Below are 27,337 nucleotides of genomic sequence, written 5' to 3'. Positions count from 1 at the left end.
ATACGAAAAAAGTACCTGTTACAGGTCCAACTTTTCCCCAATGGAAAACCAAAAAATGGCGAGTGGAGCTGGAACCGTGGAAAAGGGGCTAAATAAACAATGGAGCAGACAGAGGAGTTTATGTCTGTAGCTGCTGTCATTGTAACTAATATTATCATTATTTATATGACTATTTAAGTGGTTATGTTACCTAAAAACAACAGTGCTCATTTGACGCCCCACATCTTGTAAATTAATCAAATCACATTTACTGACAAGTTAGATACGTTTCAATAAAATAGAATTTCATTCCAATCAGTTTCAGTAATATTTGACAATCTATAACTTTATTGCTGAGATGTGCTGAATTTCCAGGGTTAAAGCAAAGTAATGTTGGCCTCACGACACATATAATAATAAATAATGCACAAATCGAAACTAAATTTATGTAAAATATTTGAAATGTCTGACATTAACAAGCAGGTTTCAAAGACTTCTGTAACGTCCGGCTTTGCTGCTGAACATAAACATACATTGTTTAAGCTGGTTAAAAATAAATGCTTGTTTTATCAAAAGGAAAATCTCCACTGTTCCACTGAGTTTCATTTCTCTGCAGTGACGGTGCCGCCCGTTTATTAGTGTTCTTCAGTAGCCATGAATTTATGTTGTTGAATATCTATGTAGGCAGGCAACACAATGTAGACCTGAAAAGGGGAAAAAGTCTTTATAGTGTCCAGCAAACATGTTCACATCCGTAATCGCCACGGGAGTCTCTTCCTAGCAGTGTCGCGGGACACGCCCACAGAGGGGTGAGATTTCCACAAATATGTTCACAAACTTTTTTAAAAGTAGAGAAGATGCAGTGTCATGGTTTCATTTACAGTTTGACTTTAAGGGCTGATAAAGCATGTAAATGAAAACCCACGTCTAAATTATACTCGACGGCTCTGCAGAACAGTTTAACTCGAGCACCTTCCCTTCACGCAGCAGTTTGAGCTCTGGCATTTTATTAAAGCGTGAAATGTTTATTAGGCCCCCTCACTTTAACCTGCTCCCTGCGACTGTGGAGCTTTAATGTATATCCGTGTTTTGTTGTATACATTAATCTGCTACATGTGGCGGCTGTGCTCCAGTGGCGCGGCTTAATGCGCTGTTCAATAATTGATAAAGCCAACGCCGTCAAGTGGAGCGGGAATTTGTTCTCTTAATATTGCGAGGACAGGGACGGATGGTCATCGTGGATGCAAACAGTTTGCGGTGGAAAAATTCCCACTCACAAATCACAAGCCAACACGTTTCTAATTTAAATAGCTCCGACAGGCAAACGCTTGAGCAGATCCCTTAATCTGCTAATAAATCAGTCCGTGGGGGAGGCGGGCTGCAGGAGGCGAGGATCGACGACGTCTCCGAGACAAATGAACGGATAGAGAAAACATTTTAAAGCACAGGCACACAAACCAAACCTGGATGGGGATTTAGTGTCTGCATCAGTGTACTGTGGTAGCTTCAGCATGTCATAGCCAAATCTTTAGGAATTATTATGATCAGTAATACCTCTTTGATTCTGAGGACAAATGTATTTTAGGATTTGAGGGTGTTTGCTCTCTGTGTGGACTCAAAGGTGGGGTAGTACTTAGTTTTTTGCTTCTGTGACTTTACTTGAGTATTTCCATGGCAAATATTCATCCCCTCTTTTTATTCTGTAGGAGTTATCGTACTTGTTTGTTACTTTCTTGTCTGATTTTGCTGATAAGATCATAAGATACTGCTGTTAGGTTCAAGTCCTGTATCTAAAATCCTGCACATTCGATCACTTGAACTCACATTAGTAATGATAAATAATAAATGAGTAGTTATTCCTTCACCGACGTACTTGATCTGTTTTCCGCTCTCTTCCTGTGTGCAGGTACCTGGTGCTGGAGCATGTGTCTGGGGGAGAACTGTTTGACTACCTGGTGAAAAAGGGCCGGTTAACACCTAAAGAGGCCAGAAAGTTCTTCAGACAGATCATCTCAGCCCTGGACTTCTGCCACAGCCACTCCATATGGTCAGATACCTTTTTCTTCTATCATTTTTAATCATTAGGTTGGGATTTGACAGTTGTGTTGCGCACAGCTTGGCACTCAGGTTGGGTATGATTTCTTTCTAATTATCTACTGTTGAACTAGTTGGAAATCCCAATGTTATGTTTAGAAAACACATTGGGGAATATTTACTGAGCATTTGCAGGCCTGCAGATCAGATGAACTTCAGCTCATTTAGGCCTGTCTTCTTCATCTTTCCCACTGAATTGAAAAATTGCAGTGACACAGAGTACGACGCCCTCTATTCAATTCAATTCAATTCAATTTTATTTATATAGCGCCAAATCACAACAACAGTTATCTCACAGCGCTTTTCATAAAATAGCAGGTCTAGACCGAACTCTGTGATGATATTTACAGAAGCCCAACAGTTCCCACCAAGAGCAGCACTAGGAGACAGAGGCAAGGAAAAACTTCCTTTTAAGAGGCAGAAACCTCGAGCAGAACCATGGCTCAGAGTGGGCGGCCATCTGCCTCGACCGGTTGGGGTGAGAGAGAGAGAGAGAGAGAGAAAGAGAGAGAGAAAGAGAGTGAAAGAGAGAGAGAGAGAGAAAGAGACACCCTCTGTCCTTACAGCCTCGATTCGGATCCTTGCGTCGAGGCGGCACGCCATTTATTAGCCAAGAATTCTTTATGAAGTCGTATTCCTAGAAGAACTGAAGTGTTTGCTCAGTTTTGGTGACTGAACAACAGGTTCCCTCCCGTGTGCCTCCTCTTCAGCCTCTTTCCTCATCAGCTGTAGCCGGGGGTGGCTTTAGAGGGTCCAGCTCCTCTTGATCTCTTTTCATCTGTGAGAGCACCTTTAGTTCCTCGGTGCATGGCTGCAACGCTGTGTATCTAAGAGCAACTGCACATCAAAGACGTTCTGCCTCTCAGCATGAGACATCAACTGTTTAGCTTTGAAGAACTGGATTTGTTCTGTGATGTGTGTTTCCTGGATGAACCGGGAAAAGTCAAGCTCGTATCTACCGGTTTCATTTCCCTCACTCGTTTTGAGTAAAAGGGTAGATACTGACTTGGATCAGTTCTTGATAATTGGATTGCCGTACAGTAGCCTTTACAACAGAAGAAAGCCTGTAGGTGTGAAGGCTTTCAGGACTAATTGTTTCCCATTTCGCCCACACCACCTCCAAAGTTGAAGCATAAAAGCAAAGTGCCCACTCGATTCAAATATTATTTTACATGAAATTACAGCAAAGAAGCAGAAGTAAAATGGTCATTGTCAGAATGCCAGTGGATGGAGGAAGTGCTCTGTCAAAGGAAACAGGATGTCATTTGAAACGCTTCTTCAGCTGAAGAACTGTTCCAGAAGTGAAGAAGCTGAGAGGCTGAGAGGCGCAACATCTTCCAATTATATCTCATGAACCAGACAGTTAAGCAGTTAAGTCTTCAGAGGCCAAAAGATTTCTGTCTGACCCAAAATAAACCATATATCCAACATCATCAACTGGAGTAAGTAACAAAAAAGGGAGTGACACCTTTTATTGAGGTACTAGAACTTTAACATTCGCTTTTTTTTAGTTTAAGCAAAAATGAAATACTAATAAAACCCAAAACAAGCTGGTGGAGGCCTGGATGGATGCAGAGACGGAGGTTATTGATTCCAGGTGTCAGGATGGTCGTCACTTTTCAATTTAAATCAACATTTCAATCTCTTTCTTCTGTTTCCTGTCCTGTCGTCCTGCAGCCACAGAGATTTGAAGCCTGAGAACTTGTTGTTAGACGAGAAGAACAACATCAGGATAGCAGACTTTGGCATGGCGTCTCTGCAGGTCGGGGACAGTCTGCTGGAGACCAGCTGTGGGTGAGTGTTTTCAGCCACATCGAGTAAATCTTCACACTCAAGTCCCAGAGTCCTAAACAGTGCGCAATGTGTTGTTTGATTGTCTTTTCTTTTTCACCTTTTGTTCATCCTGTCTCGGAGTTGACACCCCTTCTTCACACATAACACTGCAGCTGACAACCTAAAGGTAGAAAGGGATGGAGCAGAGTCCTTGCTCTTGCCCACGTTGCCACACAACTCCTGCAGAAGCAGCAACACGTCTTTGTTGCTTTTGTTATTGTGAAATAAACGATGTCTTGTTGCCATGTCAGAATGTGGAGTCATGAACAGGATATTCTTAGTGCCTCAGAAAACATTGTTTATTGAGCTTCCTGTTCTTGTCTCTTCCTGATGCAACAAAGTCTGGATGGTAACAAAGTAGTTTCGGATTCTTCGCGCTGTGCAAGTATGGAAAGATGAATCCTACAGGAAATGAAGTAAAGGCGGTTTTAAGTAAAACACGTGTCCAATCTTAAAGGAATAAAGAAAACGGAGCAACATTATTAAGCAACCCCCCCTTCAGACAACTATTTTATTTGAGTAAATTAATAAAATATTGGGTGCATCTTTAAAATAACACACCAGCTTTAGTGAGATGCGTGTCTTGCTGATGTGGGCTGCCGTCTAAAGATGCTGCGGCTCCTGTAAGGTCCCGGTTGTTTGTTCCGCAGGCTTTAGAAAGCTCTGCAAGATACAGGCTGATCCGATGTGTCCCGCTCGCCACAGTTAACCTCAGGCCAACCTGTGTTTCATGGAGTCAGTCATGTGGAACAGCTAAAGCCAGACTCCTCCGGTTGCACAAGGGAGAGAGAGAAGAACATGTTGTTACTGGGCAAAATGTTCTGCCTACAGTTACTGATTAGTCCTCAGTATAATTCAAACACTTGAAATAATGCGACACAGAAGGGTTTATGTTAAAATAAATGTGTATGTTCTGATGGCCACGACGGGAAGCTCACCTGTGTGGTCGTTAATGAAGCAAACATGACAACTGCAGTCAGAACCACTACGATCCCAGTTAGAATGAATTTGGTGATTTAAGGTCAAAAGATTTTACATATCTGCAGCAGCTTTTAAATTACTTCATTTTAATAATTACATGTTGAAATACAGTTTCATTGTACAGTATGTGCTCCCGTTACATTGGACGCACAAAATCAAGATCTGTTTCCTCCTTTGTTCCTGTTTGACTGAATCATGCAGTTCTTATCCGTTGCTGTGTAGATGTAGATATTTCAAACTATCCATTATTCTGAGCCCCTCTAGGACATGTTGACTTAAAAATGGATCTTTACAGTTCATTCTTGACCTTAATCTGCTTAATCTCATTAAATGTGTTGATGAGGATGTGATATGGTCAAAAGTAAGTAAGGAAGGTATTACAGTATATCTTTAATATATAGAACTTTTAAAAACCAGCATTACAAAGGGCTTCACCACTACAAAAACACTTAAAATATACAATAAATAATAAATAACAAAGCGTCCCACATCCAGGTTTTGTCCCTCGTGGGTTCATCCGGCCCTTGTCAAACTCATATTTTAGCCCAGTTTTACTTAAATGCCAGATATCTTTGACCTGGAAATGACCACAGCCATGCTTACAGGATGTAAGAAATGCCAAGGGGTTTCCATGTGTACAGAGACGCACTGTTTTGTATCGTGCAGACGCAACATAAGACGACATAAGTGACCAGTGCAAAGAACAGAGCGTCTGTCAGACACTTCGCTGATGCAGACGGGTTTTATGAAGAACCTCTGAAGGATGCTGTAAATATCTCGCATGAGTAACAAGATGACTCTTCCACTTCATATGACGTTAATGAAATTCATTAAATGTCACTCAGCGACCGAGTCGCTTCAAGCAGGAAGGATGAAAATTTGCTCTGGTGTAATTATATTGCAGTTAGTGCATTTTGACACGTCTGTGTTTGGGTAGTTCAGATCGACTGGTTCTACATACATTAGCATAATTAAGTATGATGTTGGCAATGATGGACGGTGTGTTTACTGTGGGATCTGTGCTCGTGTAGCGCAGAGTTGGAAGAGTTGCGCTCTCTTGCTTCATTTGTTGTGATTAATCCACGCTGAGGAAGGCCGGAAAAATGTTGGGTTGTTCAGGAGATGTTGAGCACACACACCGCAGATCTTTATGACTGCAGCTCCGGTCGTGGCCCGTTCCCGAGTCCTCCCTTTCCTCCTTCAGTTCTTGTGTTCTTCTTTTACCTTTTATCTCAGAAGATCTGAAGCCATCAACATCCCCCAAAACTTAACTGCTCTTCTTCACTATCAATAATTATACTTTCAGACTTGTACTTTTTGGTTAAAGGTGCATTCCTCATCATCACACATTGCTCCAGCTTCTCTCCGTTGGCTCCTTGTCACTTCTACAATTGTTTTTAAAATGTAGCTTTTGACCTGCAAAGTATGAAGTGGACGGGGGCCCCCTGGCTTTTCCAAGGTCAAAGGTGATCATGCTTGTGCAACACATGCTCACTCCCGACTCGTCACATAATGATGCTGAGTCAAGGCCATTTGGCGTCACTTTTTAACGCCCCGGGTACCCCATTAGCGTCATTTTTAGACGTTTGAGGCTCCGCGGTCAAGTTAGCATCCGGTAAAGTTAGCAACAATACATATGTAGCATCCGGTTACACTTTCACATTGCCGTTTTGAATGGACTTCCCATGAGTGTCTGTGATGAATTCCTCGGATTTTACGGAAGTACACGTGATTTGCATCTAAAATAAGCTAAAAACACTGTTGTGCTCCTTTTTATATAAAGCATTTCACTACTTTGGCTGTTGTTTGCTGTGAAATTGTGTCACATTGTGGAGACGGTGTCGGATGCTGTCATATGTTATTCAACAGGATGAGCCATCATCACAAGAATTTGGACTGAGGCCATTTCATGTTATGTAATGCTCACTCAGCTAACAACTAATAATCCACATCAGGCAGTAAAAGTGTCCTGGATGTTTTTGGTTAAAGTGGTTTATATTTCTTCAGAGATTCACCTGGTCACTTTATTCCTCGTGTACAGGTTGTGGCTGCTGGCTGAGTGTGCAGTCTTGTGTGATTTTGTATGTGGACTCTCCAGCATAACCGCCTCTTTGCCTCTTCTACAGATCTCCGCACTACGCCTGCCCAGAGGTTATCAGGGTAAGTGCTCTCTCTGTGTTTCGTTCTTTCATACAGTAAAAGCGGCTCCGGCTGCACTCTGCAGAATGGCTCTTACGTCTCCTCTCTGCATTCACTGCGCTCGGCCTCTTCGTCCTTCACTGGATTGAAACACACTTAAAAGATCAGATTTTTGTGACGTAGTCTTGCACGTCTTTGTCCATTTCCTCATCTTCCTGTGAACATCAGTCCAAAACCCAACGATGATGCCCCCCCCCCCCACTCCCCCCCCTTTTATCTAATGTACACCACAATGATGAAGACTTCCTTATTCATTTTCTATTTTGCAAACACGGGCACACATTTGGTTTTAACTTTGTTTGGGGCATTTTTCTGCTGGACGACCGACGTACGCGTGTGTGTGTGTGTGTGTGTGTGTGTGTGTGTGTGTGTGTGTGTGTGTGTGTGTGTGTGTGTGTGTGTGTGTGTTTGCCCTCCATCCCTTTTTTCTCTTTTTATGTGCACACACACATAGAGTTTTGTTCAATATGTATTTGGTTATATAATTAGCCTGAAACAGCGCTTGTATCGTGGGACGTTTTAATCTGATTTTAAACAGATGTTGTACGGTTTATTTTGTTAATGTAAACCTTGGAGTAAAATTAATATTTAAAATGTAAATATGATAGATTTTCAAAATAAATGTTACAAGAAAATACCAGTAACACAACAAGGAGTTAAAATTCAGCAGCATCTTGACATAATGTCCCAACTGTCCTAGATCCACGCCTGTGTTTGTATTTGCATTTTGGGAATCAAAGAAAGCAACTAACTGACATGCCGACATGTTAGAACAGGTAGGTTTTCATCCCAAAGTAACGCCTGCAGTGCAGTCGCCATCACATTGCTGATGTTACGTTGAAGCAGGGTGTGAACTACGGGGGAGCTTAATAAGACATCAGCTCCCCTAAAAGCATGATTTATGATATTTCAGGTTGGTCTCTAAAATATTGACAGCATGATTTATTGCCATTCATTTCTACATTTCTCTATCATCATGGATCCATGCGTAAAATCAGGACTGTCAGACTTCATCCAGACCAGGGAACAATCACAGACAGTCCGCAGCGGGTCGGTCGCTCCGCGATCTCCTGACCCCGGACGCCCCCGACGCCCCCAACGCCCCAATACTGTGAACGGCTTGTGAATGTTCCCTCTTGCTGGGTGAATATTACCGTGCACTCCTGCAGCTGGGGGCTCTCCGCAGCGTCGCACAACTTTCTGAATTCTTCCCTCTCATGGAGAAAAGAAAGGTCAGGTCGCAAACACAGCCGCAGCTGTTGTGTGAAGCGTAATTGTAGCAAAATGGCTACATATGATAATGAGACAAACATGCCTGATACGTTGACAGTCACCCCCCCAAAGCGAGCTCCCCCGAAAGCTATGGGATAGTTTGCACACTGCACTGAAGGAACATCCATAAATGGGTGCGGTTTTTTTCCATTAAGTAAGCTGCCAACGCTCAGAGCAGTCAGGGCGATTCGCAGTTCGGGAAAAAGAATGAATGTTGCACAGAGTTTATGATGTGAATCTCATCGCTGTCTGTCTTCACCAGGGAGAGAAGTATGACGGGAGGAAAGCAGATGCATGGAGCTGTGGAGTTATCCTGTTTGCACTTTTAGTGGTGAGTCACAGCCGATGCACCAAAACAGCAGCAGCAAAAGCAAATAAACGGACCTTGTTCCTTGGAGTGAAAGTCAGGTGGCACTTGGTCCTAATGTTGAATTACAGAATTAGTGGATTCACAGATTTCAATTTGGGCTTTAATATCCAAAGGGATTTTATTTAGACGTAAGGTCCCGTTATGTTATTCACTGCCTATTGGCCAGCTCCAGGATTTGTCTCATCAGGATGTTACATCATCTCTACAGAATGGAGTCGAAGCAACAGAGCATTTACTAGGATTAGTAACCGTAACTTAATGACTGAATTTTAAATTGTAATTCCTTACTACGCATTACTGAAGAGAGTAACTACAGTACAACAACAATTACACTTTCTGGTGTGTTCTTGCCCAACACTAGTCAAGTTTTCATCCGACTTTAACTTTTAAGTTTGAACAGAATTGAAAATGTGAATTAATGCTGGTTTCCATCCACTACTGCAAACACATGAGTTGGTTGACGGAGATAAACAGCTGCTGTAGCTGATTCTCCAGTCGCTGCCATTAAACCATTGCAGAAGAAGAAGAAGACACAACGAGGTGACGCTCCAGTAGAAGCTCAACATGATGACATCCGACATTTCTGTTAGTGTCGTGTGTTAATGTGAGGAAGGGAACAGCCTCCTCATCGCTGCAGCACATCTGATGTTTGCAGCTGTTTCATGTACGTCAGCATTTATTCACCAAGTCTGCCTCCTTTGCACCAACTTCTCCACCTCAGCCAAGTGTGAAAACCTTTTTTTAATTTGAATTTCTGGCATTAAAATAAAGTGAGTTACATGCACAAATGTGAGAAGTTGTTTAGCGAGGAGTTTACCTTCCTTACTGGGGCATCCCATGTGATGCCTTTGTCATATGACTCTTCGTACTCCAACCTGAATCTACTTGCTAACCTTTGCTAAAGATTACTGGTTTGCTCCAGGTGACGCAGGCAAAAGTTTGTAGCTTACTTGGAAGGTTAAACTGTCAACCTACAGATTATAAACAGTATACACTGGACACTTCAGATTAATTTGTTTTTATAAACCTTTTCCTCTCTGGGATTAAAAGTCATATTTCTGATAGGACATATAAACTGGACTCATTGCTCTTTTCGACTCTTCCCCTCCAGGTGTTTTATCCTATTTGTGATTCAGAATATGCTGTCACAGGAAAGCTGTTTACTCTCCTGGTCTGATGCAGTGTTGCCGGGGAAAGAGAAGGAGAAGTTGATTTAGTTTAGTTCCTGAGGCCAAAGTATTTATGCTGAATGAACTCTTTACTCTTGTTGTTGTTCCCAGAAGAATGTCCAAGGTGAAGAGAGAGGTCGCCAAAGCGCAAAACAAACTCCCTGACAGCAGCTTTTTTTTTTTGCAGAGAGTCAACATCTAGGAACTTTGGGCATCGTTAATACTGAAGTCTGCTCCATGAAGGCAGTCTAACGTCTGCGCGTCTTACACCAGTTGGGATTAAATTAAAGATGGATGCTGGAAACACACTGTGTACCAATAAATATTTGAAACCACATTATATATTAAATCAGCACAGAAAGAAAACTGCCGTGCGCCTGAATGACCTTAATGCTCAATTTCAAATTATTGCCAAGACCCGTTGTTTTTTTTTAAATTTACTGTTCACATTGTTGTTATATGCGGCCCACGTCAGACTCCAGTGGGAACTGGCTCCGGCCTGAAAGTGACCCTCATGCCCAAAGGAATAATACATCACACTCAGCACGCTGTTGTTGTTTGGTTTCCTCCCGGGGTCACAATTCTCCCGATTTATGACAAATGTTCACAAATTTGTGTACTTTTCATTGCCTTCATTAAAGTTTCTAGCCTTGTGCAGCCTTGCGACGCAGCAGATGGCTCGCCACCCCCTGCCCACATACGCTGGAAGAAAATTTGTGAGCAAATGATAACGAGGACGAGGAGAAACAGAGCCACGTGTTTCATTATGGCTTTTTGTGGCTTTATCATTCACCGCAGCTCCCGCTAACACGACGGCCGCGTGAAATCTGATCTGACGGTCCAGACTGAGTTTTAAAAACATACGACCTCTATCTGATTTGGACCACATATGAAAGCGGCCTAAATTCAAACAGGAAAAGATCACAGTCCATGTGACTGTTACAAACAAATCAGATCTGAGTCATCAACTCTGAACTATACATTGAAGAAGAAAACGATAAGTAGGTAAGATAAATAAAAATAAACATACTGCACGGTCCTGTCTTGAACCGGCAACCTGAGCCAAGGTGCTACGGATGGTAATGTCACTGTCAGGCCAAAACTGCTTCAGGTGTGAAATATCTCAACAACTACAGGATGGATCAGAGCTGAATAATCTTCATTTATGATCAAATAATTTGCAGTTCTAATAATGGATTTTAAGTTCTCTGATCTAAGGAATAAATCAATGGAATAATTTGGATAATAGTTGGAATCAAAAAACATTAGTTAGCATGTGCATAACAAAGGCTCTTCATACCGGCAGCAGCATTAAAATGTGACAGTGACAAGTGAGCAGTCACAACCAACTAAACACACACCAACCACAACAACACCACGCATGTGTGTTCTTCTCTTGATTAAGATTGAGCACATAACAGGGTCATCATGTGAAGATAAATCTCTCCGCCTGTGTTGTTTAGATTACCCAGGCAGTGTCAGCGGCCATCTGGCTCCGTCCTGCTCGTTTTCAGTGAGGAGGAAACGGTATCAGTCATCACGTCACTGGAGAGCAGAGGCAGAGCCGGCTGGCTGCGACACACAAACTGCTTCATCATCGCTAACTCTGATGACTGATATCTCTCACGGACCGCTTCCAGTCCCCTCCTCTTTGTCTGCGAACACCTGACAGGACATGTGCATGATGGGTGGATTGTTCGGGCAGTTTGTTCTGGTTTCTCATCTCCCAGCTGTTGAACAGATTCGAGAACTCTTGACAACTCCTGGCCTGATTGTCACAGAATATAGTGGAAGTAGATATTCACAGTTCCCAGTTGACGATTCCTAATGATTACGGGACCTCCTGACCTTTCCTCCAGCGCCACCATCAGGCAGGAACTCCCCTTTCACCAACACTTTGGTCCATGAAGTTGTCTTGCAAACGACTGACCACATTTTCTTTCATTAGTTTTAGATATTAATACTTCCAAGAAGATGATGTGTTTTGAGGAAACTGACTAGTCCTGTAGCGCCACCATCAGTCTACCTGTTCTAATCTTTACTCAAAAAATGTCTCAATCTACTGGGCAGGTTGCTATAACAACACTGCTGAGCACATTGAGATGATCGTTTTCAATTTTTCTACATGGATATCAACCAGCTGCACATGTTGCTGCAGAGCCCAAAGCGGCCTTAGATAGTAGAGAAAATATTGGTGTGTAAAATCTGTGCGCTTTAACGGCCCAACTAGCATCTGGCATTCAAAATAAAAGTAATGTAATGCAGTATTGTAACTGTCTTAGCTAAGCTAAAAGCACAGAGTAATAATAAACATACCATAATATCCTTAAGTAAAGACTAATAGATTACATAATTTTAATCTCCTTTAACCTCCCTGCCCTTTTTAGATCAAAATGTGCATCTGACATTGCTTTCACCTACAGCATTAGAAACACTGAAACAACAGCTAGATATATTAGTTTCTAAAGTATATTAAACCTGTGTGACGACTATAACTCAGCTTCAACAATTCATTACCACAGCGGAGCGTATATAAGCCCCGCCCCTCTGATAATAGAAATACAAACAGATTCCTGCCTTTACTGGAGAGATAAAAGACAAACAGAAAGAAAAGAATAGACAGTACAGAAAGGCTTATTTATGTTACTGTTGTTACTATCTTACAATAGAGGAACTGTACAGAAGATTAAATCTGTGTTGTCGTGTTTTTCAGTTGTTTGATGTTGGCGCGTGGTCATAATCCACGATCCTTTTGTGTGTCAGTATTACACCAAACCCAGATCCTGAATATCTCCCAGACAATGTATTCACAATGTTTTCAGTCACCAAAGTGTGAGCTGAATCTAAACGTCACGCTGCAGGTATAGAGTGACCAACGCGTCCTGGTGTCTCCTCCTTCCCGTTTCTCCAGGGCGCCCTGCCTTTCGACGATGACAACCTGAGGAATCTTTTGGAGAAGGTGAAGCTGGGAGTTTTCCACATGCCTCACTTCATCCCTCCAGATTGTCAGAACCTTCTGCGCGGTATGATCGAGGTGGATGCCGGCAAAAGGTTCACGGTAAGCTTACCTGACATCACCTCGGCGCCCGGCCCGGCTGCAGAGCAGGAGAGAGCTGAAATCTTCAGTAGACTCGTGCTCGGTTCGCATTTTCACAGTCTGGGCTGTTGCCTTAGGGGCTGCTCAGGCTAAATTTAGCAGAACTGCACCATGACTGGCCCTGCAGCTACTGTGCTGCATAACATCTTTTCATCTCAAGCCAAGGATTTGTTTTGGCTCAGAATAGAAACACTGCAAAAAATAACAAAGGGTGTGTTTAGATAATGTGCTCTCACTCGCAGTTGTTCTGCATGTTATTTGAACTTTGAACAGTCAGTCTGGAATAACAAGCCTGCACATCTGATACGCGAGCAAAATCATAGCAATTCATCTTAAAGGGCCAATCCCCAGTGACTTACATAGTTTTAAAAAATCACTGGTTATTTACCACAGTTTATGATTTGCATTGTGAAAGCTCTTACCTAAACTCACCTGCAGTGAGAACACCTAACATTTCCAACAGAGGTCCTTGTTGATTCAGAGGTCCTTGTAAATTATTCTCAGCCCCTGAGAAAACAAATTGAAGGTTTTGGAGAATCGAAATGGCTCGTAGAATGAAGTGCTGCTGCAAGGAGACACGATAAGAGTCTGTTCTTCAAGGCCCCATTCATCTATCTAACTGTTCACTCTGGTCAGGGTTGCAGGGGCCGAAGCTCCAGCGTTGGACAAGAGGCAGAGTAAACCCTGGATCGTTTTTTTTTTTTATTATTCAAAATCATGCAATTGCACAAAGCACACATTTGCAGGAAGGCGGGAAGCTTCCGGTCAGACAACAACATTTGTAAACAGCAAAACAAATAGTGTAGAGTCGCGTAGAGAGCCAAGGATGCTGGAATAAATATTTGTGTGCAGGTGTTATTATGTTAATAATGTTTACTTCCTCTTCTTATTTTCGTTGCAGTTAGAGCAGATCCAGAAGCACACGTGGTACCTGTGAGTATCCACCTGTCCATTTCCTTCCTGTTTCTGTCTGAGTGCTTGTATTTATGTTCACATTTAGGGAGGTATAGAAGGAGAAATTCAGCAGCAGGTAATGCAGAAAAATAATAACACTCATCATCAAAAGCAGTTTTTGAAATCTCTGATGGAAGCTTCTCGGAGAAGAAGCGGGTCCATTAGTCTTGAGAGTGAGAGCTGTGTTTGTCACAAAGCTGAGAGGGCAGCTCAAACATCAGCGCTCTCCATCGCTCCTAATGGACCTCTGATCTCTAATGGAGTTAGTACTTCTGAGTTTCAAATGATTCATTTCAAATTACACTTCAGGTTCAACCAAAACATCAGTAACCTCATATTTAATGTTGCGTATCCCTCAGCGCTGTCCACTGGTTCAGACTTCTGTCAACCACTTGATTACAGTTTGTCCATCAATCCTATTAGTAATAAGAACATCGTACCCTCCAAAGTAAAAGCTGAGATCTGAGAACACAGTGACGGCACCACAAGGATGATTCAGAACGAAAGCCCAGTTCATGTGAACGTTAAACTCCTGATGTATTAGTAAAAATCCTTCAAGTGCAAGTACTACAGAAAGAACAGTAGGTCAAAGGTGAAGCAGGAAGTGGTCTGTAAATAGTCAGGGTAATAATTTCCCGGACGTTTAGCTGTTTGTTTTCTCCTCCGAATCCGTTAGTCTAACCTGGAGGTGTCTTTCCAGCCTGTGTGACTGCTCATGTTTGTTAGCTTGGTGAATACTGAGTAATTATTTCTGACTGAACTGATGGCAGAAACGCCAGAAATGCGACACAAACTGATGAGTTGAAGTGTGGCTGAGAATCACAGATTTTGATTGTGTGTTTCTAAAATCATTACCAATTACTGATAGATCTAAATAATAATGAGAATGTGACGCCAGGTGTGACCAATTCATTTATTGTTTTTGTTATTCATTCAATTTTTAGTTTGAATATGTTGCATTATTCAGGACTACCATATATATATATATATATATATATATATATATATAGAGAGAGAGAGAATATTGTTTTTTATGTTATTACAGGGATGTTTGATCCTTTTTTATCCTATTAATACATTTTTATTAGGTTTCAAGTTTACCTATTGTCTAATTGTTGTCTACTTATGAATACATTGCACTTATTTGTGTGTTAGCACCCTTTCATTAGTCAGGTGATCCCTGAGCTCGTAATATCGAAGTTGAAATTTATTCCACTACACACTATATTGATCTTTTCACTCTCTTAATGCTTAAATAAAAATAAACTTTTCTACTCTTTTACCACTGACATAGAACTGAAGCATCCACAATTTGAACTCACTAAATGTTTTGTATAGAAATATAATGTATTTGTATTTTAATTTAGTTTATTCCACATGGATTGTTTTGGCTGAAACAAAGCATTTTCTTTCTGCCAAATTTCTCTATTGAGCTCTAACGTGGAGTTTACGCTGCATACCCGACTGCTTCCCTTTCAAGTTGTTAGACTTGTTTGCTTGCTTATCAGGAAGTCTTGTGCAGTAGAGCACGTCTCCCTTCAGGTTTGAGCTGCCCAGTGTGCTCAATTAAAGGCTTTTTCCACCCTAACATGATTTGCATTTTGAGGGAATCATTTGTTCGTACAAGAAAGGTCATCTTCAAAGGCAAAAGCTGCCAGCTACCGGCAACTTTAGTTAAACCCTTTGCTCAGTGCCAGTCTCGGCCTGTCTGTTAGCTGCGTGTGTTGTGTTGCAGAGCTGGAAAGAATGAGCCTGAGCCCGAGCAGCCAGTCCCCAGGAAGGTGGCCATCAGGATGCTCTCTGCGACCGAGGAGATCGACCCAGACGTCCTGGAGAGCATGCACTCCCTGGGCTGCTTCCGAGACAAGGAGAAACTGACCAAAGACCTGCTGTCTGAGGAGTGAGTGAGGTGGAGGAGGAGTGGGAGATAAGGGGTGAAGGAGCTGACAGGATAAATATGAGACAGCTGAGAAATTGTCAGTTTGATGAATTCTTCTGTTTAACGTGTCTTGTGATGATGGAGCATCTTTACCGTCCCGCTCTTAACCAATGGGCACTCAGCTGACAGCGAGCTCTCTGATTCTCTCCAGTGACAACCAGGAAAAGATGATCTACTTCCTGCTGCTGGACCGTAAGGAGAGGTATCCCAGCCAGGAGGACCAGAACCTGCCGCCACGCAATGAGATTGGTATGCCAGTCCACCTGAGTGAAATCAGGCTACAAACTAAGAGTGTTGTTTTTAAACGATAGGTCCTGATTCCAAAGACATGCAGGTTAATTGGTGACTCTAAATTGCCCTTGGTGTGAATGTGAATGGTTGTTTGTCTGTGTGTTGGCCCCGCGATGGACTGGCGGCCTGTCCGGGGAGTACCCCGCCTCCCGCCCAGTGCCAGTTGGTATTGGCTCCTGCGACCCTGTACACAGGATAAGCTGTTGACCGTACAACTGTACAATTTAGTGATTCATCATCAGGTCAGCATTTCATTGTGTCCATCTGTGAAACCAATCAGCCTTTGTGTTTAGTGCTAAATGACATTACAAGGTTGTTTATTTGTCATTACACAAGATCCCATCACAAAAGTCCCTTAATGCTACACATATAGAACTTTACAGATAATTAAATGTGTATTAAAATATGGTAACATATAAATAAAATAAAACAATAGGCTATGTACATACACACAGACACCCAGAAGTTTCTGCAGAGCTGTCATTTTTGGGGAGAATGTAAACAGCAAAAACAAGATGATAATGTTCACATTAAAAAGTCCTGAGTCCATCTTGACTGTGTTTGAGCACCAAGCATCCAGAGTCCAGCTGGAGTCTTGCTCTGACAGCTCGGAAACACGGTCCGCCCGCCGAGTGATTGATCCGGGATGTTGTTGGCGCAGGTCTCTGTAAAGATGTGGGCACAACAGTCTCTAATTTCCGTTGCTTTGCCAACATTTTGTCCAGTCCGGACCTTTAGGGGCAGCCTTAAGTCCAAGCTGGCTCCTAAGCTCAAAGCTGCACACGTAGACCACATAACTCAACCCTCCAGATAAAATTTGTCAAGATAAAAAAAACACTCTTTCTTTAATTCCTGAAAACTGACTTTGGTGATTCGGTTTCCTGACCAGTTTCTGTCCTTGTATTATGCCGTCATTGACCTTTGACCCCTGACCTGACCCTGACATCTCTCAGCAGACCCTCCAAGGAAGCGCGTGGACTCTCCCATGCTGAGCCGTCACGGCAAACGGAGACCGGAGAGGAAGTCCATGGAGGTGCTGAGTGTCACGGAGGGAGGGTCTCCCGTACCGGTGCGACGAGCCATCGACATGGCAACCCATGGTCAGAGGTGAGCGACGGCGATCTGCGCGTGTGTTCACGAGCATGGACAAACATGTGTGACGCACACACAGGTCGACCAACAAGGTTGTTCAACGTGTAATTGATGATGGTTTTTATCTGTTCTGATAAATAATGCATTTAATCCCAGTTCAGCGAAGTACGGGAGGGACGTACAGCTCAGCAGCACTTCTTCAAATTTATACCACAGACGCCGTCTGTTCGCCCTCAGTATGACCTTACTTCACTTCTTCACTTCACTGAACTGTTTTAACTTCACTGTGAGGTCAGGCCACAGTTTTAAATCCTCCCCTCCTTCGCCAAACTGCGGTTAAATACATGACGCATCATTCTCGCTCTGCCGGTTCTAGATATATACTGTACGTATTACACGAGACCTGACAAACTCCTGTTTCAGTGCGCTCTTAGCTCTGGTGGAAAATCGTAACAAGTGTTTAAGTGCATGGACAGGGCTCTCAGGTGTGTGCTACGTGTGTGTAAAGTGTGCATGGAGCATGCAGTCAGAGAGGACCAGAGGCCTGAAATGTGTTTGGCAAGTTGGTGCATAAAGTGACTGCAGATGTTTGTATTGTTGGCACGGCCTCAAAAAATGTGCGCTAACACTCAGGCTTATTCCGTGAAAGAACATATTTTGTATTCTAGGTATGACATGAGCCTGGACACATGCTCGCTCTAATCCATAAAAAATGATTACTTTATGCGATCAATAAAGCACCATTACACTGAGGTCCAGGTTTACTGAGAACCAGCCACAAGGTCATTTGTACATTTTGTGCATCTTGCATGCAAACTTTTATTTTTCTACTTATATATGGAGCAATGTATGTAAATCAATCCTTTGTGCCCTGGAGTTTCCTTCATGTAAAACTCATTTACTGTAGAGCTTTACATTTTTTCCACTGTCCAGTCATTGTTCCAGTTTATTTCCTAGCAGGTCCTTCACTAGGTTAACAGTCATGCTCATAGTCAGTGACCCACATGAGTATTCTGATACATTCTCCCTCCTGACTCGTCACATATGGACGCTTGGTCAAGACCCCCTTTTTTAACGCCCTGGGTACCCTAAAGCAGGGGTCTGCAAATAAGTCTGGCATCGGGCCAAATTAGTTTCAAGTCATTAGAAGGCGGGCCAAAACATCGTCAGTTGACCATTTACATTCCAACATTTACTGTGTGTGCGATTAGCTCAGTTGGTCGTGCACAGGACTCCCGTTTGGAAAGTCGTGTTCAATCCTCACGTGCTGAACTGGTAATTTCTTTTCTTCCTTTTTCAAAAAATTGATTTATGTAGAGATCGTATTACATATTATTAAGTTTGATTGTGTAGACACCGTGTACATCACAGCGATCTGTCCACATCAACCTATGGACGCTCATTTTCGTGTCCCCAGTATCTCCAGGCAGAGGAAATTCCTGCTTTTCACATTCAGGGAAATCTGATCTGACTGCTTTTTCAGAGGTGTGTCAAGTAAGCCAGAGACTCTTTTGAATTTCCTTCAGAACTTTTCAAAGTTAAAGCTCTTCCTTAAACACGACATAAAGCACTGCTGCAAATATGTTCTCGCGCTTTTATTTTGTAGGCACAATCACTGAAAAGGAAGTGATAATGTGAGTAACTTTTGTTATCATGACTGAGATCTGTTTCAACACCAGCTGCTATAATAATTTTTAATTTTTTTTTTTTAATCAAAGTAATCAGGCCACAGCCCAGATATTATTGGCTTGCGGGCCGCCTGCGTTGGGTCATATTCACCGTCCGGTTAGACTTTAAAAATAAAACTAGTAGTTAACGTTGTGAAACGGAACTATTTGGTTAGGTTTAGGAAAAGATCATGGTTTGGGTTAAAATAACTACATGACTTACGTGATTTAGGTAACTACACGATTTTAAGCCCGATTTGCCAGTCGGTGAGCTCGGCGACCGTCCGGCTGTGATCAGGGGTAAATCAGCGATCGATCTGCGGTCAGCAGTCGTTATGTGTGAACTACTCAACGAGGCATCACTGACGCATCGCCGACGCCAGCCAGATATCTAGCGCGCCAAATATCTGGAGGAATCAGCCGACTCCACATCCAGCCAATGAGAGCAGGCAGCTGCCTGCCTGTGCTGATCCAGCCTTTCACCCAGATTCTTTGTCTTTAGAATAACAAACAGCTGTTTCGTGTGTAGGTTTGTGTCATGTCACGTTTCACATTTCACGTGTTTTCTTGACCAAACGTGGTTTGGAGACCAGTGTCAGGTGACCGAGCCGCTATCAGCTCGTGTAGTGTGAACAGCACGGTGATGTGCCGACGCTGAAAGTCGTGTAGTGTGAACAGCACGGTGATGTGCCGACGCTGAAAGTCGTGTAGTGTGAACAGCACGGTGATGTGCCGACGCTGAAAGTCGTGTAGTGTGAACAGCACGGTGATGTGCCGACGCTGAAAGTTGTGTAGTGTGAACAGCACGGTGATGTGCCGACGCTGAAAGTCGTGTAGTGTGAACAGCACGGTGATGTGCCGACGCTGAAAGTCGTGTAGTGTGAACAGCACGGTGATGTGATGTGCCGACGCTGAAAGTCGTGTAGTGTGAACAGCACGGTGATGTGCCGACGCTGAAAGTCGTGTAGTGTGAACAGCACGGTGATGTGCCGACGCTGAAAGTCGTGTAGTGTGAACAGCACGGTGATGTGCCGACGCTGTAAGTCGTGTAGTGTGAACAGCACGGTGATGTGCCGACGCTGTAAGTCGTGTAGTGTGAACAGCACGGTGATGTGCCGACGCTGAAAGTCGTGTAGTGTGAACAGCACGGTGATGTGCCGACGCTGAAAGTCGTGTAGTGTGAACAGCACGGTGATGTGCCGACGCTGAAAGTCGTGTAGTGTGAACAGCACGGTGATGTGCCGACGCTGTAAGTCGTGTAGTGTGAACAGCACGGTGATGTGCCGACGCTGAAAGTCGTGTAGTGTGAACAGCACGGTGATGTGATGTGCCGACGCTGAAAGTCGTGTAGTGTGAACAGCACGGTGATGTGCCGACGCTGAAAGTCGTGTAGTGGGAACAGCATGGTGATGTGCCGACGCTGAAAGTCGTGTAGTGGGAACAGCACGGTGATGTGCCGACGCTGTAAGTCGTGTAGTGGGAACAGCACGGTGATGTGCCGACGCTGAAAGTCGTGTAGTGGGAACAGCACGGTGATGTGCCGACGCTGTAAGTCGTGTAGTGTGAACAGCACGGTGATGTGCCGACGCTGTAAGTCGTGTAGTGGGAACAGCACGGTGATGTGCCGACGCTGAAAGTCGTGTAGTGGGAACAGCACGGTGATGTGCCGACGCTGTAAGTCGTGTAGTGTGAACAGCACGGTGATGTGCCGACGCTGTAAGTCGTGTAGTGTGAACAGCACGGTGATGTGCCGACGCTGTAAGTCGTGTGGTGATGTGCCGACGCTGTAAGTCGTGTAGTGTGAACAGCACGGTGATGTGCCGACGCTGTAAGTCGTGTAGTGTGAACAGCACGGTGATGTGCCGACGCTGTAAGTCGTGTAGTGTGAACAGCACGGTGATGTGCCGACGCTGAAAGTCGTGTAGTGTGAACAGCACGGTGATGTGCCGACGCTGAAAGTCGTGTAGTGTGAACAGCACGGTGATGTGCCGACGCTGTAAGTCGTGTGGTGATGTGCCGACGCTGTAAGTCGTGTAGTGTGAACAGCACGGTGATGTGCCGACGCTGTAAGTCGTGTAGTGTGAACAGCACGGTGATGTGCCGACGCTGTAAGTCGTGTGGTGATGTGCCGACGCTGTAAGTCGTGTAGTGTGAACAGCACGGTGATGTGCCGACGCTGAAAGTCGTGTAGTGTGAACAGCACGGTGATGTGCCGACGCTGAAAGTCGTGTAGTGTGAACAGCACGGTGATGTGCCGACGCTGAAAGTCGTGTAGTGTGAACAGCACGGTGATGTGCCGACGCTGAAAGTCGTGTAGTCTGCACGAGCCTTAAGTTTCATTTGTTTCGATGAACAGTGGTCTCCTGGGTAAAAGTCCGGTTTCTGACCCACCCATCTACCCAACCACCTCCTTACTCTGACCTCTCTTAGTTATACTCAGCCTAGTTTTAGCGTTCAACAATGACACTAAAGGGCTTCCTCCACTGCGTTACTATCTGACGCCGAGGGGTCTTGATCATGCATCCTTATGTGACGACATGGGAGATCCATACACTAGGTTGTCTCGTTATGTCCACACAGTAACAGACCGTGAGATGCAGTTTAAAGTCTGCTGTGTATTTCAACAATCATTTCACAGCGGACACAAATGTACACTGTGATGATTTCTTCAAGTTTAGCAACCTCTAAATGTCGGTTTTCATAGCTTACTGTAATTAATGGAAACTAACAGCTGCCTGAGATGTTCGAAAACCTTATAAAAATTTGCTATATGCTTCTGGAAATGGTCAGTTGTGATCTAAGGTATGTGTGACTGGTAGCTATTAAGCATATAAAACCCTTTGAAGAGCTCTCATCTTCACTAATTGAGTAACTTCAGGGAGTTAGTGTTTGAGGCGCTTCCAAACTGGCTCTAATAAAAACATTTTCATTAAATGTATATATCTAATGCAATGACTGAAACAGAGAGGTAGCTCTCTTTTTGTTACAGAATTTTTACTGAATAGCAGGCTGGGATTTGTGAAGCATTTCAGAAGACGTTTTTCAAAGTACTTTGACAGTCAGTGAAAACAACAGACCAGCAGTGCTCAAGTAAGGCAACAAAACAATGTCAAATAAGAGTAATGACGTATGGCAATACAGTAAACACTAAATAAAAGATAAAACAAAAAAGACCGAAAGAATAAAACATGAAAAGATGAAATGAATGCCGTCACATTACATAAAAGCGAGTGGATAAAAGTTTGGTTGGCTGAGTTGAGGTTAAGCAGCTTTAACGTTGAGCTGTTTGCCCTGAATCTACATTCATTTGGCCGTCATTTAGTATCTCTGAGACGGGCAGTCCGAGCACTGCAGTGTCTACAGTTACCAGAAAGAAATGTTTCCCAAAAAATAAATATTTTTACCTTCCACCTCCTCCAGGAGCTGCTTTGATTCACCATTCTGCAAAATGATGACAGAAGATGTTCAGTTTAAAGTAGATGTGCAGCTGGAACCTGCTGGAGAAGAGAGAGGCGTTTCAGAAGAGGGTTTTTATTTATGTCATTAAATGTTCACATGTAATGATATATAAATATAAAAATATAAATCTGCTCTGACATCCTTCAGAATCTTCATAATTTAAGAGTCATTTATCATCAACTTTCATCTGAAACTCGAGTCTGGATCTGAAGCTCAGACTCAATCCCAACTCGTCACATACTGGCGGGCTGTGATCAAGACCCCCTTTAACGCCCTGGGTACCCTTTTGGGTCATTTTTGGACATGTTCCACGGCTCCACGGTCAAGTTAGCAAAAATAAATATACAACATCTGGTTAGACTTTCACAATAAAACTACTAGTTTACATTATTAATGCTGTAAAGTGATGCAGTTTGGTTTAGGCACCAAAACTACTTGGTTAAGTTTAGAAAAACCTTGTGGTTACTGACGTGTCTTAACTTACGTCAGTTAAGTTATGTTACTTGTGTAACTTACATAACCTACTGAACGAATAAAAACACTCAATATTGACTGTTTTGTTTCACACAGGAAACGAACACCAGACTCCTGGGTGAAAGTTTTAGCTTCAGTCACGAAATCACATAATAACTTTCTAACTATGTATTTTCACAATCTTATACAGTTTTACAACAAACTGCCACTTTCTTGACTTAAATTATCTTTTAAATTGACAAACATCATGTGTGTAATTTAGGGATGAAAAAATGTGTTGCCTCTCATTGTTTACTACTGTACGTACTCTTTTCTCAAACAAGGTCCCATGGTGGTCCACCGGAAAGGCTCTCTAGCTGTAGAGGAGAGATGAGCTCTCTGCTGCTGTTGCAGTGCATCAGTTTTTCAGCAACATAGCAGTTCTATCAACATGTGCTGGACCAACAGTCAGCGCTTCACAGAACTGAATCAGCCTCCTGATCATTAGACGTTCTCACAAGCAGCATTAAGTTTCATTTGTCCGCTCTGACACGGCGCTCGTAGATCAGGTTCACACAGCAGGACCTGATTTGTTATCGTCACAGAGCCTGCTTTAGCTGCTGTGCTGTTTTTACACTTCTGACGTTCTGTCCTCGCGGATGAACGATTCAGCAGAGTTTATAAAGCTGAACATTAAAACCGTGTAAACAAGTTCCAGGAGATGGATGTATGTCGAAATAGTTTCTGTAGCGTGTTGAATGTCCCGCTGGCTCGAGCATGACCCATGAACGGGTTTTCTCCTCCTGGTTTTTGTCTTCTGATTTCTCAATCTGTGCATGCTCTGGGTTTTGTGTTGCTCTTTGTTTCATGGTGATTTTTTTTTTCATTGCATAAATTTAAAGTTTGTTTCTTTTTAGTGCTGCATGACGTGCATTAGGATTCCACTTATGTGACTGCCTTTCTGTCTTGTCTCTTGATTTTCTGTCTACCCCTCCTTTTTAGCAAATCAGTTTTCAGTAAAAGCTTGGATATCACAAACGCTAACTGCAGCAAGGAAGAAAGGTATTGGTCGGCTCCGTTCGTCGTACTTCCTCTGTTTATATGTGGTGTTAGATCCATTGTGTTCCTTTGTTTTAAGCATCCATTAGTTTAGTGTTTAGTGCTTGCTAAAGTCCTCCACATGTCTTTGTCTTTCCCTTTTTAATGTTGCATGTTCTTTTAGCTAAAAGTCTTTTACTTATTTAACTTTGTAACAGAAATGAAAACATAAATATCTCAGAAAAACACTGAAAATCTGCACTTATTTCAAGAATAACTTGAAGTGATGTCGGCGAGGAAAAAAAAAAAATGCTGCATTAGCAAAATGAAAAGTCACAATTTTTGAAACGGGTTGAAATTATGTCACTGCAGTTTTTCACTGGTTTAAACATATATAAATATAAAATAAATGGGATACATAAATATATAAATAAGGAATAATCCGCATAATAGACTTTGTGCAATGTGGTATTTACATTTATGTGCAATTGAGTTGCGTTTGTACAAATCACAACAGAAAACTGAGTTTACAAACAAAAAATTCCTTTTTTTTCTAGCCAAACACCCCTTTATAGCATATGAACTCATTACCGCTCAGTCAGCGCTGCTTGCCCTACGATGACGGTATGTCGACTCAAATGCTTGGTCGTCTGGCGGACATGTGTCCTTGGGAGTTGGGAGACACCAGAGAAAGAACAACACTCCGAGAGAATAAAGATGACCTTAACGCTGCACTCAAGTGTAATATGAAAAGGAGAGGATCGTCACCAACTCTGCAGCTCTACGGAGCTTTTTAGCCTCTTTCAGCTCCTAGTTTTAGCACATTTTCTGCCAGGTCAGCGTTTCCAGCAGCAGCAAACAGCAGACACAGATCAGCTGGTGGGTTAGGAGGTAGCAGCTCCTCAGGGGTTGGTGGAGACCAAACTAGAGCTAAAAGGAAAGCGATTATTGGACTCAACATTCAGGAATATTAATGTTACGCTGTGTCTGCTGGATGTGCAAATAGGCAATTGATTAACCATAGCTCTTTTATAATGTGTCATATGTTTTTTAATGTGTCTTGTAGATCTTCTGCCACAAAGTGAAAATAATCAGTTAACGTAGATGAAGTGGCGTGCGTTTTACCAGTTTAGTTTGTTCATTTTCATGAAAACATAGCTTTTGTAGCCCAACGATGTGTCGAGTATCAGCATTAGATTAGATCCAGCATGATGCCACATAGTGAACATATCCTAAGGTAAATTAAAGATGCTAGAAGGTAACACTGATACCAAACCCCTGACTGTATCAGCGTGTTGACTGCGAGAGAAGGAGCTTAAAATCTTCTTCTCTGTGAAATCTGAAAAATAGCACACTCTCCTCTTTGCACCCACTTCCTCTTTGACGTTATTCCCGCAGCCCTCGGGGGGCAAAGAGAATTTTTAGGTCAACTTTTCTTTTCCTTCTCTCGCTCCCCCTCCTTCCCTCCTTCCTTCCACCCATCTTCACTCCTCATTGTCAGTGTGTGTGGGTGAGTTTACATTTGTTTGTGCCAGTCTGTTATGTCAGTGAAGCACAGGGGAGGTCGTTTTCATCATCCGTGCCGTCTCCAGCCTCCCTGCGTGGCTGACCTTGTGCCGGGGAAACACAGTTTGTCGATGTATTCGCAGCCCGATGCAGATTAGCATAAATTAATTGCCAGGAATGCAGATGGAGCACAAACAGGATATGGAAATAAGGCTCTCACTCCCTCTGAATACTCCTTTATCTGCTCATCATCTAATTGGGGAGATCCATAAAATGAAGCATGTTGCGTTCTCCTCTTACGCTCCCTCTCTCACCAGCGGTGAACCATGAATTCATTTTCAGATTTCAAACACCAGCCGGCACCAGCTTCCCGAGTGTGGACCGGACGGGTGTCACAGTTAATGAGTTGCATGTGAATTGTCTGACGGTGTGGAGAGTCTCCTCACCGTCATTAATGGAGCAGCGTTGTGCGCTGGCAGTCATTTGACACTTCCTCAATATTAGTTAACACAGCAGATACTGTATGTGTGACTCTGATCAGCACAAACCTGTAGGTAACGGGCAGATCGGCACGCATGAGCAAGCAGCTCTGATCAGCGTGTTTGTTACTGGAAGGGAGAAGGTGATTTTATTATTTTACATGTGCAGGCGAACAAACAGTGAATGTATCTGAGATGTCACACGCACGCATTTTATTGAAGTTTGAAGACTTTCTTCGGTTGCAACACATTCTCACTCCCCACTCGTCACATGTTGACGCTTGGTCAAGGCCCTTTGGCGTCGCTTATTAACGCCGTGCGTACCCCTTTAGTGTCATTTTCAGATGCTTAAGGCTCCACGGTCAAGTTAGCAACAACAAATATGCAACGTCCTGTAAAGTTAGCAAATAGGCAACGTCCAGTTAGACTTTCAAAATAAAACGCTAGCGTTTCAAAACATCACTATTTCGAAATGTTCTTAAAGTCGTGAAACAATTTGATTCGGTTTAGGCACAAAAACTAGTTGGTTAAGGTTCGGAAAAGATCCTGGTTTGGGTAAAAATAACTACGTAGGTAAGTTAACATGTAAGTTAACCAACGTCACTTGCCTAACTTTTGCAATTTACGTATCTCGTGTAACTTATATAAAAATAATTAATATCGACTTATGACATGAACCCCAGACGCCCTCCATCCACCCCAAGCACCTCCTTTCTCAGTCTTTTCTGTTAAATATCATATACCTGCCGCTACAGGGCTTCGCCCACTGCGTTGAACCATGACGCTACGGGGATCCTCAGTGCGTTACAAACTGACGCCATGCGTCCATATGTGACGAGTCGGGGAGGGAGAACGGGTTGTTTCTTCCAGTCCAGGTCTAAAGATACAGTATTACACAGCAATTGTTTTGTCAAGTTGAAATTTGATTCCATCAGTCTGCTGTAGATCATACGGCTGATTTTTAACAAACTGTTTTTGTAGTTGTCACCACACCTGTGCTGAAGACAGAAACAACTAAAACAAAGAAGGGCAGATTCTTAAGGATCACCGCCTCTATAAAATAAGCATTAAGTTTTTATTTGTCGCATGAAGACACGATCGTTTTCATCAGCCAGTTACATACATGACTGTACGGGGAAGATACTTAGAGAAACCCTTTCACAACATGCCTCATGATGGCTTATTATGAGACACGAGAGAGAAACAAAGAAAAGATGCAACAGTATTTATAATGACAATTATATAGACAAAATTACCACCATTGCCACTGAGCACTTTCTTCGCTTTGAATAGAAAATTGTGTAAAGTTGTCTCGTATGCCGACGACACAGCTGCTGATTTAATGGCGGTGATGTCATCCCTCCTTTATGTATGTGTGTGTCTTCAAGCATATTTAATTATGATTTACCGTTTTCATTTTTCACTTCCAACAAAGCCAAATTGTCTATGGGCAATTAAATCCCAA

At 43.0% G+C, this 27,337-nt stretch overlaps 1 protein-coding gene across 2 annotated transcripts in view; it reads left to right on the top strand.

Annotated features, from left to right (window-relative positions):
• LOC119890266 (serine/threonine-protein kinase BRSK2-like) overlaps positions 1 to 27,337 on the top strand; it is a 146,635-nt gene that overhangs the window by 94,897 nt on the left and 24,401 nt on the right. The window contains exons 4-12 of one of the 2 annotated variants that reach the window (XM_038701444.1): positions 1,886 to 2,026; positions 3,751 to 3,867; positions 7,014 to 7,047; positions 8,621 to 8,689; positions 12,809 to 12,955; positions 13,896 to 13,927; positions 15,684 to 15,848; positions 16,039 to 16,136; positions 17,135 to 17,285. In XM_038701444.1, the coding sequence (XP_038557372.1) occupies positions 1,886 to 2,026; positions 3,751 to 3,867; positions 7,014 to 7,047; positions 8,621 to 8,689; positions 12,809 to 12,955; positions 13,896 to 13,927; positions 15,684 to 15,848; positions 16,039 to 16,136; positions 17,135 to 17,285 (954 nt within the window). Of the gene's footprint in view, positions 1 to 1,885; positions 2,027 to 3,750; positions 3,868 to 7,013; positions 7,048 to 8,620; positions 8,690 to 12,808; positions 12,956 to 13,895; positions 13,928 to 15,683; positions 15,849 to 16,038; positions 16,137 to 17,131; positions 17,286 to 27,337 lie in introns of both variants that reach the window. The other variant, XM_038701443.1, reaches the window with a different exon arrangement.

This window comes from Micropterus salmoides, unplaced genomic scaffold, assembly GCF_014851395.1.
Source record: "Micropterus salmoides isolate LMB-PRFRI ecotype aquatic unplaced genomic scaffold, ASM1485139v1 Ms_hic_scaffold_6, whole genome shotgun sequence".
NCBI classification, from domain to species: domain Eukaryota; kingdom Metazoa; phylum Chordata; class Actinopteri; order Centrarchiformes; family Centrarchidae; genus Micropterus; species Micropterus salmoides.
This window is presented reverse-complemented; position numbering and strand designations above follow the sequence as displayed.